This window comes from Carcharhinus amblyrhynchos, chromosome 21, assembly GCF_965287045.1.
Source record: "Carcharhinus amblyrhynchos chromosome 21, sCarAmb.v2.hapA, whole genome shotgun sequence".
In the NCBI taxonomy this organism is placed as follows: domain Eukaryota; kingdom Metazoa; phylum Chordata; class Chondrichthyes; order Carcharhiniformes; family Carcharhinidae; genus Carcharhinus; species Carcharhinus amblyrhynchos.
In genome coordinates this window covers 27,585,848-27,602,400 of record NC_137344.1, presented here as the reverse complement: position 1 = coordinate 27,602,400, position 16,553 = coordinate 27,585,848, and the positions used below count along the sequence as shown (strand labels likewise).

Below are 16,553 nucleotides of genomic sequence, written 5' to 3'. Positions count from 1 at the left end.
GGAGACAGGAGAACATGTCTGTTCTGATGAGACCAAAACTGCTGTAATTATTCTGATGTCATTTTGAACAGTCCAAAGCAGTGATATCTTCTCAGAAAAGCCTATTGGTATGATGGCTAGGCCACTGTGACTGTCCTAAAAGAGATTTTCTCTCGATGTGGCCATCATACTTCTAATAAAATAACAATCTCCCATGTAAGCAATGAGAATTCTTGAGTGAATGCAAGCAAACTGAGTGGGGTCTTATGGCCTCACTTGACCCAAGACCAGAAAATCCCACCCGAGGTCAACGGACCTTCCCATTGTCCGCCCCTCGTCCACTCTGATTCCTGTGGTGGACAGGGCAGTAGAATTCCAGCGACTGTTTCTGTTTTTAAAAAGACACACTGCAAAGGCATTTAAAGCATATCTGTATTCATTTCATTTAAAAAGAAGCTTTCGTTTGCAAAAGGTGATTTGACTCTAAGGTGATTTTACAGTCAGTCAATATTGCAGAAATAATACTGAAGACTTGTGCTCCAGAATTTGCCACATCCCTAGCCAGCTGTTCCAGTACAGCCATAATACAGGCATCCACCTAGCAATGTGGAAAATTACCCAGATATGTCCTGTAGACAGAAAGCAGGACAAATCCACCAGGTCAATTACCACACACCACCCCCCCCTGAATCCCCCCACCCTGTCAGTTACTCCTGATCATCAATACCGTGATGGAAGGGGTCATCAACAGTGCAAATAAGCGGCACTTGCTTCACAATAACTTGCTCATTAATGCTCAGTTTGGGTTCCACCAGGGCCATTCAGATCCTGTGCTCATTATAGTCTTGGTTTAAACGTGGACAAGAGAACTCAACTCCAGAGGTGCAGTAAGAATAACTGTTCTTAATATCAAAGAACAGTTATTCTTTGATATTTGACTGAGTATAGCATCAAGGAACCTTAGCAAACCTTGGAGTCAATCGGAATCAGAGGGAAAATGCTCTGCTGGTTGGAGTCATACCTGGCACAAAGGACGATTGTTGTGGTTGTTGGGCACCAGTCATCCCAGTTCCAGGACATCACTGCAGTTCCTCAGCATCATGTCCTAGGCTCAACTATCTTCAGCTACTTCATCACTGACCTTCTTTCCACCATAAGGAAAGAAATGGGGATGATTGCAGATGACTGCACAATGTTTAGCACCATTCGCAACTCCTCAGATACTGAAGCAATCCATGTCCAAATGCAGCAAGATCTGGACAATATCCAGACTTGGGATGACAAGTGGTAGGTATTATTCGCGCCATACTAGTGCCAAACAATGACCATCACAACAGGAGAGAATCTAACCATTGCCCCTTGACATTCAATGGCATTACCATCTCAGAATCCCCTACCACCAAAACCTTAGGGTTACCATTGACCGAAAACTGAACTGGACTAACCATATAAGTACCATGGCCACAACAGCAGGTCCTTTTCTACACCCTAGCTATAACTGTAACACTACATTCTGCATCCTCTCCTTTCCTTCACCCCTTTGTACTCTATGAACAGTATGCTTTGTCTATATAGCTCACAAGAAACAATACTTTTCACTGTATACCAATGCCTGTGACAATAATAAATTAAATCTGAGGTTAGGAATCCTGTGGCAAGTAACTGACCTCATTCTTCATGCCCACATCCCACAACTTAATTTTTATGCAACCTCCTAACTCCCCAAAACTTGTCCAGCATTTACAGGACAAGTCAGTCTGCAATGGAATACTTTCCATTTGCCTGGATGAGTGTAGCTCCAAAAGTACTCAAGGAGCCTAAGACTATCCAGGACAAAGCAGCCCCGTTTGATTGGCACCCCATCCACATACATCCACTCTTCCCACTACTGACGCACAGTGGCAGCAATGTGTACTTTGTACAAGATGCACTGCAGCAATTCACCAAGTCACCTCAGACAGCATCTTTCAAACCCACAATCCACTGCTACCTAAATGGACAAGAGCAGTAGATACATGGGAACACTACCACCTGGGTGTTCACCTCCAAGCCACCCACCATCCTGACTTGGAAATATATCACTGTTTCTTCACTTGTTGCCGAGTCCAAAGCCTGGAACTCCCTCCAAAACAGCACTGTGGGGGTACCTATACCACATGGACTGCACAGTTCAAGAAGGAAGCTCATCTCCACCTTCTCAAGGGCCATTAGGGATGGGCAATAAATGCTGACCTGGCCAAAGGCACTCACTTTCTAATAAGAAATTTTTAAAAATTCTTGTAAATGCAACAGTGATGCCGTACTGGGGTGAGAAGACAGTGCTGTGACACTACAGAAGTAATTTATTTGGGAAGCGCTGATTGTTTGGGTCGACATTCTGTTGCTGTGAGACAGGACGTAGAGCAAATTAAACTAAATTCATAAGGTGTGATTGCTTGTATGAAGGGTTCTGTTTTACTTGCTTTGCTCCTATCAACAACTTCCAGGTATTGTGATAAGCTACTCAATTGTTGAATGTCATTCTTAGTTAATTGGAAGCATTTACCGTGTGCACAAAAGCAGCTTAAACAGCTTTGAAAGCAGCATCATCTTCTAAAGAAATGTCACAAGGCCAAAAAAAACTGATCCCAATCAACAGGGATATTCATTGTGTCTTGAACCATGAAATTTGTCATCAATTTCACAGAAGCAAAATCATGGTGGAATTCAACGACCCTTTCCAAATAGCATGTAAACGCCGCAAAGCTCTGTGAGATTTACCAGTTCAAATGATTGAGCAATCTGTTAGAATTTTGACACCGAATATTATGTCTGTTTTTCGTCAAGTCAATTACCACGGACTTTTGCATGTATTTCAGTGTAAATACTGTTTCTTTTCTCTCTGTGAAATCCACAATGTTTTAACTCAATTTTTGTAGGAGAAGCTTTTGAATGAAGGCCTTGCAAACCAGGAGTAGCTGACTGAGACAGAATTATCTCCCAGTTGACCCTCCTCCAATGCAATTAAATATAACTGGGAGAAGGCCAATGGCCCTAGAACTGACTTCTAGGCTAGACTATTGTAGCAACTGAACCCAGGAAAAGGAAGTAGAAACAGAAATTGCATAACTTCCAAGAATCAGAATATTTTACATCAGTTACAAAAAGAAAATCGGTTTGGATGTTTTTGACTTACATGTCGAAAAAGCGAAGAACAAGACACCACTTTAAATTTTCAACACAGAAAAGATGAAACTTGCCAAACTTCGCTGGATTCCGGGGAAGTGCCAGAAGATTGGAAAACGGCTAATGTCACGCCGCTGTTCAAAAAAGGTAGCAGGCAAAAGGCAGGGAATTATAGGCCGGTTAGTTTAACATCTGTTGTTGGAAAAAGGCTGGAATCCGTCATCAAAGAAGAAATAGCGAGGCACCTAGAGAAGAATTGATTGATAGAGTAGGCGCAGCATGGATTCGTTAAGGGGAAGTCATGTTTGACAAATTTATTGGAATTCTATGAGGATGTGACTAGTGTGGTAGACAGAGGGGAACCGGTGGATGTGGTGTTTCTCGATTTTCAGAAGGCGTTTGATAAGGTGCTGCACAAAAGGTTGCTTCAGAAGGTTAGGGGGCATGGAGTTGGGGGTAAAGTATTAGCGTGGATAGAGGATTGGCTGTCTAATAGGAGGCAGAGAGTTGGTATCAATGGGTGCTATTCTGATTGGCGGTTGGTAACTAGTGGAGTGCCGCAGGGATCGGTGCTAGGGCTTCAGCTATTTACCATTTATATAGATGATCTGGAGGAGGGGGCTGAGTGTAGGGTGTCGAAATTTGCTGATGACACAAAGATGAGTGGAAAAGCAAATTGTGCGAGGGTGTGGAAAGTCTGCAGAGGGATCTAGATAGGCTGAGCAAGTGGGCGAGGACCTGGCAGATGGAGTACAATGTTAGCAAGTGTGAGGTTATCCACTTTGGCAGAAATAATAGTAGGAGGGATTACTATTTAAAGGGCAAAAAGCTGCAGCATGCTACGGTGCAGAGGGACCTGGGGGTCCTTGTGCATGAGTCGCAAAAACCCAGTCTGCACGTGCAGCAGGTGATCAAGAAGGTGAATGGAATGCTGGCCTTTATAGCGAGGGGGATAGAATATAAAAGCAGGGAGGTCTTGCTGCAACTGTACAGGGTACTGGTGAGGCCGCAGCTGGAGTACTGTGTGCAATTTTGGTCGCCGCACTTGCGCAAGGATATTTTGGCCTTGGAGGGAGTGCAGAGGAGGTTCACTAGGCTGATACCGGAGATGAGGGGGTTGGACTATGAAGAGAGACTAAATAGACTGGGTCTGTACTCGTTGGAGTTTAGAAGGCTGAGGGGGGATCTTATAGAGACGTATAAGATAATGAAGGGGATGGATAGGGTAGAGGTAGAGAGATTCTTCCAGCTCAGAAAGGACAGCAGGACTAGAGGGCACGGCCTCAAGATAAGGGGGGGGGGGGGGCACAGTTTAGAATGGAGTTGAGGAGGAACTTCTTCACTCAAAGGGTGGTGAATCTCTGGAATTCTCTGCCCGTTGAAGTGGTGGAGGCTACCTCGCTAAATATATTTAAGTCATGGGTCGATAGGTTTTTGGTAGGCAAGGGAATTAAGGGTTATGGGGAGAAAGCGGGAAAGTGGAACTGAGCCACGACAGATCAGCCATGATCTTATTGAATGGCGGGGCAGGCTCGAAGGGCTAGATGGCCTACTCCTGCTCCTACTTTTTATGTTCTTATGTTCTTATGTGATTGTCTTGCATTATAATCACGCTCTTGCCTCTAATAGTCTAATTTTGGAAACAAGAACGACTTGCATTCATGTGGCACCTTTGAAAGAGTAAAACGTCTCAAGGCAGCTCAGAACTTTGTTATCAAACAATATTTGGCACAAGGGAATATAAGAGACAGTAGAACTATTGACTAACAGCTTGCTGGAAGAGATATGTTTGAAGGCAAAAGGGAGAGAGAATGATAGAAAGTTGAAATGGTTTGGAGAAAAAATTCCAAAACATAGGGCCTAGGCAGGTGAAGGCATGGCCGCCACTAATGGATTGATGGATCTTAAGAACGGACAAGAGGCCGAATAGCAGTACAGAAACTCAGAAGGGTTATAAAACTGGAGAAGATTATTGGGGTCAGTGGGGGGTGGGGGGGAGGGTTTTGCAGGGTGCACTTGGATGTGAAATGTCTTGAAACATTTTGCAGTGTTAATTATATGGAAGATCAAGGATTGGCCTGAGATGAGATACGGGAAATGGAGTTTTAAATGAGTTCAAGGTTGCAAGAACATTGGAATAGTCAAGTCTATCGGTGGCAATGTGATCGATGAATGTTTCAGTAACAGATATGATGAGCCATGGGCAGAGATTGGCAATGTTAGAGAGGTGAAAGTAGAAGTAATGGAGACGATATGGGATGAGAGCTCAGGATCTGGTCATATAGAGAGACTAGAACAGGTAACTAATTTCTAGACCAGTGAGACGTCTGGTACCATATAGCTCAGTTGGCTAGATGGCTGATGCAGAGTGTTGTCAACTGCGTGGGTTCAATTCCTGTACCAGCTGAGGTTATTCATGAAGGCCCACCTTCTCAAGGTGGTGGCACAGTAGTTAGCACTGCTGCCTTACAGCACCAGGGACCCGGGTTCAATTCCCAGCTTGGGTCACTATCTGTGCAAAGTTTACACATTCTCCTCTTGTCTGCGTGAGTTTCCTCTGGATGCTCTGGTTTCCTTCCATAATCCGAAAGATGTGCTGGTTAGGTGCATTGGCCATGCTAAAATCTCCCTCAATGTACCCGAACAATGTACCCGCCAGAATGTAGCGACTTGGGGATTTTTGCAGTAACTTCTTTGCAGTGCTAATTTAAGCCTACTTGTGACATTAATAAATAAACTTAAACATTGCTTCTCAGCTGAGGTGTGGTGATCCTCAGGTTAAATCACCACCAGCCAGCTTTCCCCCTCAAAGGGGGGACCATCATCTGGGACTATGGTGACTTTACTTTTACTCAATATGACATACACTTTGCTGGTTTCAAATTTTGTTGCGTGGTTACTTGGCTTGGACACTAATGTGCTGATCTGAAGTCTCAAGGCACTTCACAGGAAAATGTTCCCTCCTGTTTTAGAATAGGGTTTTACTGACACACTCTAGACTAGCATCTTACTTTCATGGAACCCATGTGCAGAGGAATGACTTTCCTTATGACTCCAGTGCTGAAAGTTCACATTACCAAGTTCAATGTGCAGCAAATTCTGCTCCAGATTCACTGCAGTATCAACCTACCGATGTGAAAGGAGTGTGAAGCAGACACAAAGTACAAGAAATGCAAATAAAATACAAATCTATTCCTTTTAGTATATAGCTGCAGGGATAAGTAAACTGAATAATAATTGTGTTCTGACTAGTACACTCATCAAGCACTTAGCATTGATAAATATTAGCTTGGTTGCGCATTATCTCAGTGAAAGTGCTTCGGTTATAATACTGAAATGTTTGCCATTCAGTGGGTGGCATAGTTGTTAGCACTGCTGCCTCGCAGCACCAGGGACCCGGGTTCGATTCCAGCCTTGGGTGACTGTCTGTGTGGAGTTTGCACGTTCTCCTCGTGTCTGCATGGGTTTCCCCTGGGTGCTCTGGTTTCCTCCCACAGCCCAAATATGTGCGGGTTAGGTGGATCGGTCATGCTCAATTGCCCCTTAGTGCCAGGATGGGCTAGTGGTGATAGGGCCTGTATGGGATTGTTATTGGGGCAGGGTCAATGGGCTGAATGGCCTCTTTCTGTACTGTAGGGGTTCTATGATACACCGCTCCTGACGTTTTTCCTGGTTGTGGGTACCCTATCAAACATTCAGCACAGTGCAGGCACAGTATTGTATATAAATGATCTTTGACTGTGGAGCATGGAATAAGAGTGCAGAGTAATTGTACAATTGCTAGCAAAACGATTGATTCCATTTTCATTTGTGTATTTTTTTCAGCTTGCAACTGTAACCTTCATGCGCGACGGTGCCGATTCAACATGGAACTCTTCAAGCTTTCTGGTCGGAAGAGTGGAGGGGTGTGCTTGAACTGTCGTCACAACACAGCAGGTCGCCACTGCCATTACTGCAAGGAAGGCTACTATCGTGACATGACCAAGCCCATCACTCACAGAAAGGCATGCAAAGGTATGTGGGAAGAGCCTGGGCTCTCACCTGGCGAGAGGATTATTTTCCTTTTGTCCGCCAGCTCTGTGGAGCTTCCGCCGGGGGTGGGAGCTCCCTTGTTTGCAGAAACCTTAGCCCATCGTTGTGGCACGGAGGGCTTTTGAGGAGAAGGTTTTTTTGGGACACGTGTGACAGGGGAAGGAAAATAAACAAAACCTGACAACTGAGAAAGACAAAGGTGTGAAAGGATTCTTGGGTTTAGTTCGTATGACTGAGCCGGACTGACAGATCAAAACATTAACACAACACAGGTGTGCACACCAGCACACACACGGCAGCTACTTTCAACAGCATCAGCCACAAGACAAAGACTGCCTCACACAGACACACTGCTTAAAACAGCATCCTAATCTCCTAACAAACTGCTCTAACGCCTCTGAAAACAAGGTTAGCTCTTTGAAATGGGCCCTCATGCCTTGCCTTTCGTAAAGTCCTCCCTCCACCCCCCCCAACCTTCATTCAGAGGATAAACAGAGGATTTTCAGCATTATCTTGTTGTCTTTGATTTAATACTCATAGTTAGAAGGAATGTTTAAAGGTAGAATGGAAGAGGCTTGTTTTTACACTTCAGATTAATCCAGTGTCTAAACAATAATTATACCTGCTTGTGGAACCCAAAAATATTAACAAAAGAACAATGCTGATGATGCTGCCAACTCCTAACATTTACGCAATCTCAAATCTGCAAATTTCAGTTCGGAATGATCACTTAATTAATCGGTTTGGAATTTGAAGCTTATTTTGTAAAATTGATAAAATGTAAACATTCAAATTAAGATTAAATACCTTTATTTTCAAAATTGTATGGAAGTGCAGCATTTTTAAAACAATTAGTTAATGGGGGAGTATCAAGGCTTGAGGGTTACCTACTATAAAAGAGAAGTTGAAATTAGTTGAGCCAGAATGAAACGAATTCAGGGTTATTTAAAGTGTAGCTTCTGTATTCTACAAATTGTAACATGTTTATTGATATATGCAAAGGAGGAATAGAATTGTTATGATTATGAAAAGGCATTCCTATTTCAGAAAAGGGAAAGAGGAAATTCTACAATCATGTTCTGGTGTACTTCCACTGGAATTAAAGTATAATCTATTTGTATACATTATAAAATTCCTTAATCATCTTGACGTGTATCGAATATTTCCATTTCAAATATAAATAGCCTATTTATGCCAGAAATAACTGTCTCTATTAAGATGTGACATAGATTAATGAGAAATTACTGTCCATCTACCTACTAATGTTTAATGTTAGGGATTATTTTCTAATGTAAACTGCATAGTTTTCCGAACTGGTTACAGTTTTTAATATCAAAGACATTTTGAAATTTTAGTTTTTGTCCAAAAAGAAGGCTATTAATCGAATTAATATGGCCCTGTCAAGAATAAGCAAATGTTACAGACATATCCAACACCATTACAGCAAACTACAACATGTGTAAACTCAGGCGCAACTCACAAAAATGCCATCCAAAGTAAACATTGTGTGATACAATAAAACACATTTCAACCCATTCTACAAAGACATTTTAACATGTAGAAAATAACTTTAAAAAGTAAAGAAACCTAACTTATGGTAAATTTTGTCTGTAGAAGAAGAATATGCCGTCAACTCTATTTAATTGAATATTACAATTAGTAACAGCTAAGAATTTGTATAGAACTTGCTTACCAATATTGTTGCATCATTTTGTACAAGCAAATAACATTTTGAAGTATGTAAGCATTAAGTTAGCAGGAACTGACTTGGAAGAATTAGAATTATAGGTGATCAACCTGAATGAATAAATTGTTCACTAGACAAAACTCAAATATTGAGTCAAAGTAAATTAGGGATCCTTGAACATGATGGATCACAAATGCACATAAATACTCAGGCATTTAAGCATGCAACCCTCATCAGTTAATAAGCTAATTTCACTGGAGTGCAGACAATTATAACAAACAACAAGTGGCAGGTTTGAAACCAGCCAAGTTCTGCAGAGTATGAAAGAGAGAAAATGGATAAAAAACACTTCAATGTAAATTAATGTGTTACTTAATCTTACTGTTTAACCAATACTATAATGGGTTCATAAAGCATAAGATGCGTAGACATGATTTTCAAAATAGCAAACACTGGATTTCATTGAAAGGTCATTTAGAATTAACCAGATAATAAAATCGGAGAATAATTAGTCACTTTTTTGCAATGAAGCAACTACATTTTTGCAGAAAACTGTTATATAGTGAGCCCCAAACAGGTGCACTAACTCTGCAGTTTACATTTTAATCTTAACAAAAGACACAATGGCTCACATTACTTAAAACATTCCTGGATTTTTTTCACCCACAAAGAATGTTTAAAATGTTTAACATTTTTAAAAACTCAAGCAACTCAGATTGAAATACTAGATTGTCTTCGCTTTGCTTAGAGTCAGAACTAAAACTGAGACATCAAAACAGATTAATCCAAATAATTATCAGAATAAATCTTTCTTTAAGCAACGCTGTAGAGAAGCTATTATCAATATAGGCACCAAATCCTAGAAACGCCTTGACATTCGTACGTTAATACAAATGTTTCATGATCACACTTAGCAAAATGCATCTAGAGTATTTACTGCAACACCAGTTTAATTCATGGAGATTTTAAGTTTGATGTTGTAATAAATCCACAAAATTCACATTAAGTAAAACCTTGGTAAAAATTAATTCAACCCATTAGTAAAAGAATGTTTAACATCCAAAAATTAGTTCTAATTTAACTCCAAGGGATTTTTGAAAACTAAACTGCAGGAAATGGATGGTTTTTACAGCCATTTATCATTAAATACAGCTTTATGTATTAAAGTATAATAGTTAAGTAAAATAAGAGTTTCCCTAATGAGCTCGTGCAGACTGTGTATTTTTTTTTAACTCTGAGTTTGATAATTGATTCTTCTTTTGAAAGTTTAACAGGAATCAAGGAACCTGTTAATGGAGAGCTGCACTTACTGCATGGTGGGTGCATTGGAACCCAGGTGGTGTAAAATGATGGCAATTTGAGATCCATGGGTTGTTTTACCAATATTTTCCATTTCTAATTACTCATGATCACCATATCAATGTTTAACCTTACCAAGAGCGAACTAAGAAATCCTAACAACTCATTAACTTTGAATTTGTTTTAATATTTCATTATTCCATCAGGTCTTGTTCATTATAGTTTTACCTTGTCATGTGCTTGTCACCAATTGGTTACGTAAATAAAATTGACATGGCCTATTTGGACTAATGTTATGCAGCATCTAACAGTCACTGGCACCTATGAACTGCAGTGTTCATAACCATTTTATAAAAGAAGACTTGATTCTTTCACTCATTCCACTTGCATTTTTAATCTGATCATCTAGTTTGAATTTAACATATACTTCAAGTTATTTTCTATGCTCTCAGAAATCTGATATTAACCATGGCATCAACTTTCTTTGTGCATTATTTCCCTAACGCTATGATTTCCATTTTTCACCCAGATTAGAATGCAGGCTCCCTCTGGGCCAAAAGGTCCTAGTTTTGACTCCTGGCATGTGTTAAATTAGCTCGTTTTAATTGGTGTTGTGGTGTTGACTGCAATGACCCAAGGTAGTAAAAGGACACAACAGGCAGTGTTTGTCATTGCAAATCTTTGTACCTTATTGGAAGTTATGTGTGTAAATATTGAGTGAGAGAAGGATTGGGGCTATGGCATTTGCTCATTTCGCTTCTTCATCCATTAGTGTGGCCAATGGCTCACGAATGCAGATTGACATCTTGGATGAGGTATGTTGGAAGGATCTTCATTTCTTTTAACAATGTAAAATTGATCCCCCTTTCTTTAGAAGATAAATCAGGTCATTGGCAAGTTTGCGGTGGGATGGGGAGAGAGCTTTGGGAAAAGATCCTCCCATTGATGGGTGGACACACTAATTGCTGGCACAGATGGGCAAGAAGCTGCCAGAGTTATGACCACAGGCTACTTGCCATCTAAGCTATACAGATGAGGTGTCTTTCTGGTTTCTCCACAAAGTATCAATCGGATCTGTGCTGGAAGACATTGTTGGGATCACAACACAAGAAATTTTGAGGGTGACGTGCTTCAAAATAAACAGTCATGAGCTGCATTCTTTAAAGGATCCTTGAAATCAAACTTTTCATCTGTGTTGCTGTGCTGTTTTCAATGTTCGAAAGTGTCATAGGCATGCTGAACAAAACTGTTGACCACTTTTCATCCAATTCACTAATAATCAATGCTCATTTATTCATCATTACTTTATCTGGTGTAAACAGCTGTGTGGCTAATTAATTGAAGCTCATCTCCCACAAACAAATTATATATTAATAATACAAAATTGAAGCATAGTGAGTTACAAGACAGCAATTCAATTGAAATGTTCTGAATGTGTTTACAAACCATTTCAAAAAGGTGGTTCCATTTATTGCCTTAAACTCCATGTCAAGCCCTTCCCATTCCTCATATTATGCTAGTAAATCTTTGGTGACATTAATGAGCCTGGCCTTCAAGGTGGAAGAGATACTTTGGGTACAAACCACAGATATTCCCATAAGGAGGACAGATAGGTTATCAAAAGCTAGAAATCCCTGGACCACAAAGGAAATAGTGGTTAAAATAAAACAGAAGAAGGAAGTTTATGATATGTGCCAGATACAGAATGCATTAAAAAGGCAAAACGCAGAAAGTGCTATAGAAGTGGAAAAAGGGTGTAAGAAAGGCAAACAGAGAAACAAAATGAGAAAAAAAAAGCATGTAGCGAAAAGAGAAATCTAAAATATTTTCTAAATGTATAAAAAGTTAAAGGATCCTGGCCTTGGATGACGGTATGTGTAGAGTTTGCACATTCTCCTGTGTATGTGAGTTTCCTCCGGGTGCTCCGGTTTCCTCCCACACTCCAAAAATGTGCAGGTTAGGTGGATTGGCCGTGCTAAGTTACCACTGAGTATCCCAAGATGTGTAGCTTAAGGGGATTAGCGGCCACGGGAATAGGATGGGGGCTGGACATGGGTTGGTGCAGACTCAAATGGCCTCCTTTTGCACTGTAGGGATTCTATGATAATTAAAAGAATAGTAGGGCTGGTTATGGACAAAAAATATAATCTTCTTGTGAAGGCAGAGGGTATGGCTAAGATACTGAATGAGTACATTGTATCTGCCTTTACAAAAGAAGAGGATGAAACTTGACCAGAGGATGGGGCAGTAGAGATATTCAGTAAGATAAAAATAGGTAGAAAGTATTAGTAAATTGGTTGGTGTTACCCAAAGTTAACATGTCACCCAATCCAGATGGGAAGCTTCCAAGGTTGCTGAAGAAAGCTCAGATGAGGATAGAAACAGCTATGGCCACAGTTTTTTTGTTAATTCTCTTGGATATGGGAATGGTGCCAGAGGACTAGAGGAGTGCAAAATTACACCCCCCTTCAAAGAAAAGGGCAAGGATAAGGGATAGCCAGCAAGCATTTGTTAATAACAAATCATCTCTAACTAACCTGATTGAGTTATTTCATGAAGTAATAGGGAGAATTGTTGAAGGTTGTGCACTAAATGTGGACTTTCAAGGTCATTTAATGAAGCATCATAGACTTACATGTAAAATAGAAATGATGGTGGGAGCTCGGTACATAATTGGGGGAGCAAAGAGTAGTGACAAACAGAGGGAAGAGAGACAGTGCCATTTGGCCCACTGTGTCTTCACCAGCTCTGCGAGAAAGCATCATAACTTAGTGCCATTCCCTTGCATTTCCCTTGTGCCCCTGCATATTATTCCTAATCAAGTAATCATCTAATACCCTCTTGAATGCCTAGATTGAAACTGCCTCCATCACACTTCCAGGCAGTGCCTTCCGAACCCAAAAAAGATTTTGCTCACATCACATCTGGTTGTCACAGATTGATGAAATGGGCAGAGAGCATGACAGATGTGACTTGAAGTGGTAAATGTAAGGTGATGAACTTTGAAAGAAACTTTGAAAGAACTTTGAAAGAAAGAAGGGGGTAATATAATCTGACTGTTTTGAGAGAGATGTGAAAGCTGGGATCGGGAGTTGTATGTTCAGAAATCCACGCAGATGGGAAGGAAATTTGAGGAAACTATTAAGAAATTGTTTGGAATATTTGGTTTTGTAAGTAGAACAAAGACAAGGACATTCCAAACCTTTACAAGTCCTCTGCCGGAGTACCAACCAAAAATAAGGGAATTCAGACACGCTGAGACCTCCTGAGATTCTTCTCCTTAGAGCAGAGAAGCTTTAGGAGAGATCTAACAGATGTATGCAAAATGAGTTGGTGGAGGGGGTGGTGATGATACAGCAAGCAAGGAGAAACTATTTGGGAAGTGGGTCAATAACCCACCCCCTTAAGGGCAGTTAGAGTTGGGCAATAAATGCTGGCCTTGCATGAGATGCCCATATTCCTGAAAGAATAAAAAAGACTGATAAAAAAAATTAAAGGAGAAATGAGGAGTAATTTCTTCACACAGAAGGTCAAAATCTGGAAGGTAGTGCCTGAAATTGTGGTGAAATCAGATTCCACTGTAACTTTCAAAAGACGATCGGACATGTACTTGAAGATAACTAATTTTCAGGGGAAGCTGAAGTATGGGACTAAACTGGACAGCTCATTAAACAGGCCAGCACAGGCATAGTGGACCAAAATTGTGCTGTAAACCTTTATGACTTTACAACATTACTCTGAATATTGGAAAGAATTGAGTCAGTTTTTATTAGGTGAAGAAGATAATAATTCCCTTATTCCTGGTAATAACATAAACCTCTCCTGTATCCTTTCTAGGGTGAAAGAGAAGTAAAGATAATAGTGATATTAGTTACTCAATATTGACATCTATTTATGCCTTCAACAACTGCAGCACATTATGGTATCTCTGGATTTGGGTAGCAGATTACAAAAGTGACTGAAAATATTTTTTGCCCTACATAGAAGTTAATACAGTGTTTTGAGTCAAATTGGAGACAGAAAAAGCGTGGCACCAAGTTTAAAAGGCTATTCCCACTTTATTGAGGCTGGTTGAGGGGGGGGGTGTGGTGTGGTGGATTGGTTGGGGAGGAGGATTGTGGTGGTGGTGGAATATCAGTATTTCCTCTACTGAGGGGGTGGCACAGTAGCACAGTGGTTACCACTGTTGCCACACAGTCCCAGGAGCTCAGGTTCGAACCCAGCCTTGTGTGACTGTGTGGCATTTGCATGGGTTTCCTCCAGGGGCTCTGGTTTCCTCCCACAGTCCAATGAAATGCAGGTTAGGTTGATTGGCCATGCTGAATTGCCCTTTAGTGTCCAAAAATAGAGTCATAGAGGTTTACAGCCCTTCGACCCAACTTGTCCATGCTACTCTAAGCTAATCCTAATTGCCCGCATTTGGCCCATATCTCTCTATGCACAATTGTGTAGGTTAAGGTGATTGGCATGTTAAACACATGAGGTTACGGTTTTGGGGCCTGGATGGCATCTTCCATTGGAGAGTTGGTGCAGACTCAATGGGCCCAATGGCCTTCTTCCACACTGTAAGGATTCTATGATCACTAACCGGTAACCTACACTGGAAAGTACGCATGTACTGAAAGCAAGAGATCTGACTAGTTGGACAACCATTTCCAGAAAGAGATTTGTTATTAAGATTTTAACACACCTCAAGTCTTAACAAGTAATTCCCCATTCATATATCGATCAAACCTTTCTGTGTATTTCTACAGTGCCTGGAGTATATGGAATGTCTGTGATTAGTGCTTTTATTCCTGCCAATGTAAAAAGCTAAGCCATTGAGTCTGTATCATGTTTATAGTTTAAATATCAAAACCAGCTGACCCATAAAGTGTCAGTTTAGAGGAATCCTGCAATTTGGTACTGTAAGCATGAGGTGATTTGGCATTCAAAAAATGCTTACTTCAGAAAGCATGCTCCATCTTCTAAATGATCAGTTAGTTAGACCAATGCAATTAAGCTGACAGGGAGTTAATAGTGTTCCTTGTGGCATTATTCATTAGGAAAGTTACTGACTTAGCAATTATGCAGCAACAAAAACTAATTTCCCTCAACTCAGAATGCTGGTAGCAGATGCGTGAGGTTTCCTATTAAAATAATATTTCCCGTGCCTTCAAATAATTAAGCGTTTGAAGTACCTTCATCAAGGGTCAGCTCCAGTATTTGTGTTCTCGAGCCAGAAGACATCTGCCCTTTGCCTCTGGTTCTTGCACTGTGAATGACAGAAATTTGGACAGCAGTGTAAAAAAATAACTGCACAAGTGCTCGCATAAATACCTTTGTCCAAAGCTGGTCTCCAGTGTGAAAAGTTGCGCGTCTTGCACCCTCTTTATAATTATGATTCTAAAATGCAAAGAAGGTTGTTAGTGATAGTTGAGGAAGCTTACAGTCTGTTGTTGTTCCTGTATCAGGGGAAAAGATCCGTTTTGTGCATTGTACTTCTATATTTTCACCACCTCTAATTGAATAGTGTTTATTAAAATAGAATAATATTTAAACCAGATGTGCATACCACACAGTCACATCACGCAGAGCATACTAACACAACAGAGGAGAAGCTAAAATCATGAAGAGAGCAGACAAATAATGAAAATTACACTTTTAATGATGGATTTCAATTAGCCATCACTTATGATTTGTCAGGAAATTTGCAACTGAAGTGGCAGCAGAAAGCACCACATTTTAACCGTGAATATTTTAGTTATTGCATGAATACAGTGCTGTGCAATAATCTAATTGCATCTCTCCAGAGTTAACAGTGATTGTGTTACAGCCTCCATTTACACAGAATTCTATTATTGAGGCACTTGGTTTTGCAAATGATTGAATTAATGACAAGAGTGAGAGCATTGTGTAAATGAATATGGAGCTGTCAGGGCGACAAAGGTGAATTAATGAATGATTTATACAGCTGATTAGCAAGCTCCATCAACTTCAACAAAATCACAAGCATCTAGCTGGTTGACTTACAGTCAGACAAAATAATGAGCCCATTTAAAATTTAATCTTCGTTGATATACTTCCCCAAATGTTTATCATCGAACCATAGGATCCCTACAATGCAGAGAGAAGCCATTCGGCCCATCGAACTTGCACCGATAACAATCCCACCCAGGCCTTATCCCTGTAACCCCACATATTTACCCTTCTAATCCCCCTGATACTGAGGGGCAATTTACCATGGTTAATCCATCTAACCCGCACATTTTTAGTCTGTGGAAGGAAACCAAAGCACCCAGGGGAACCCATGCAGACACTGAGAGAATGTGCAAACCTGAGGCTGGAATTTGTCACTGGCACCAGATACCAATTTATCACAGATATTTTGGTTTTTGTTCCAACATCACAC

General features: G+C 40.6%; 1 protein-coding gene across 3 annotated transcripts in view; it reads left to right on the top strand.

The window, feature by feature from the left end:
* ntn1a (netrin 1a) overlaps positions 1-16,553 on the top strand; it is a 163,706-nt gene that overhangs the window by 78,446 nt on the left and 68,707 nt on the right. For all 3 annotated transcript variants that reach the window (XM_080208891.1, XM_080208890.1, XM_080208892.1), the window contains exon 2: positions 6,970-7,158. In XM_080208891.1, the coding sequence (XP_080065017.1) occupies positions 6,970-7,158 (189 nt within the window). The remainder of the gene's footprint in view (positions 1-6,969; positions 7,159-16,553) is intronic.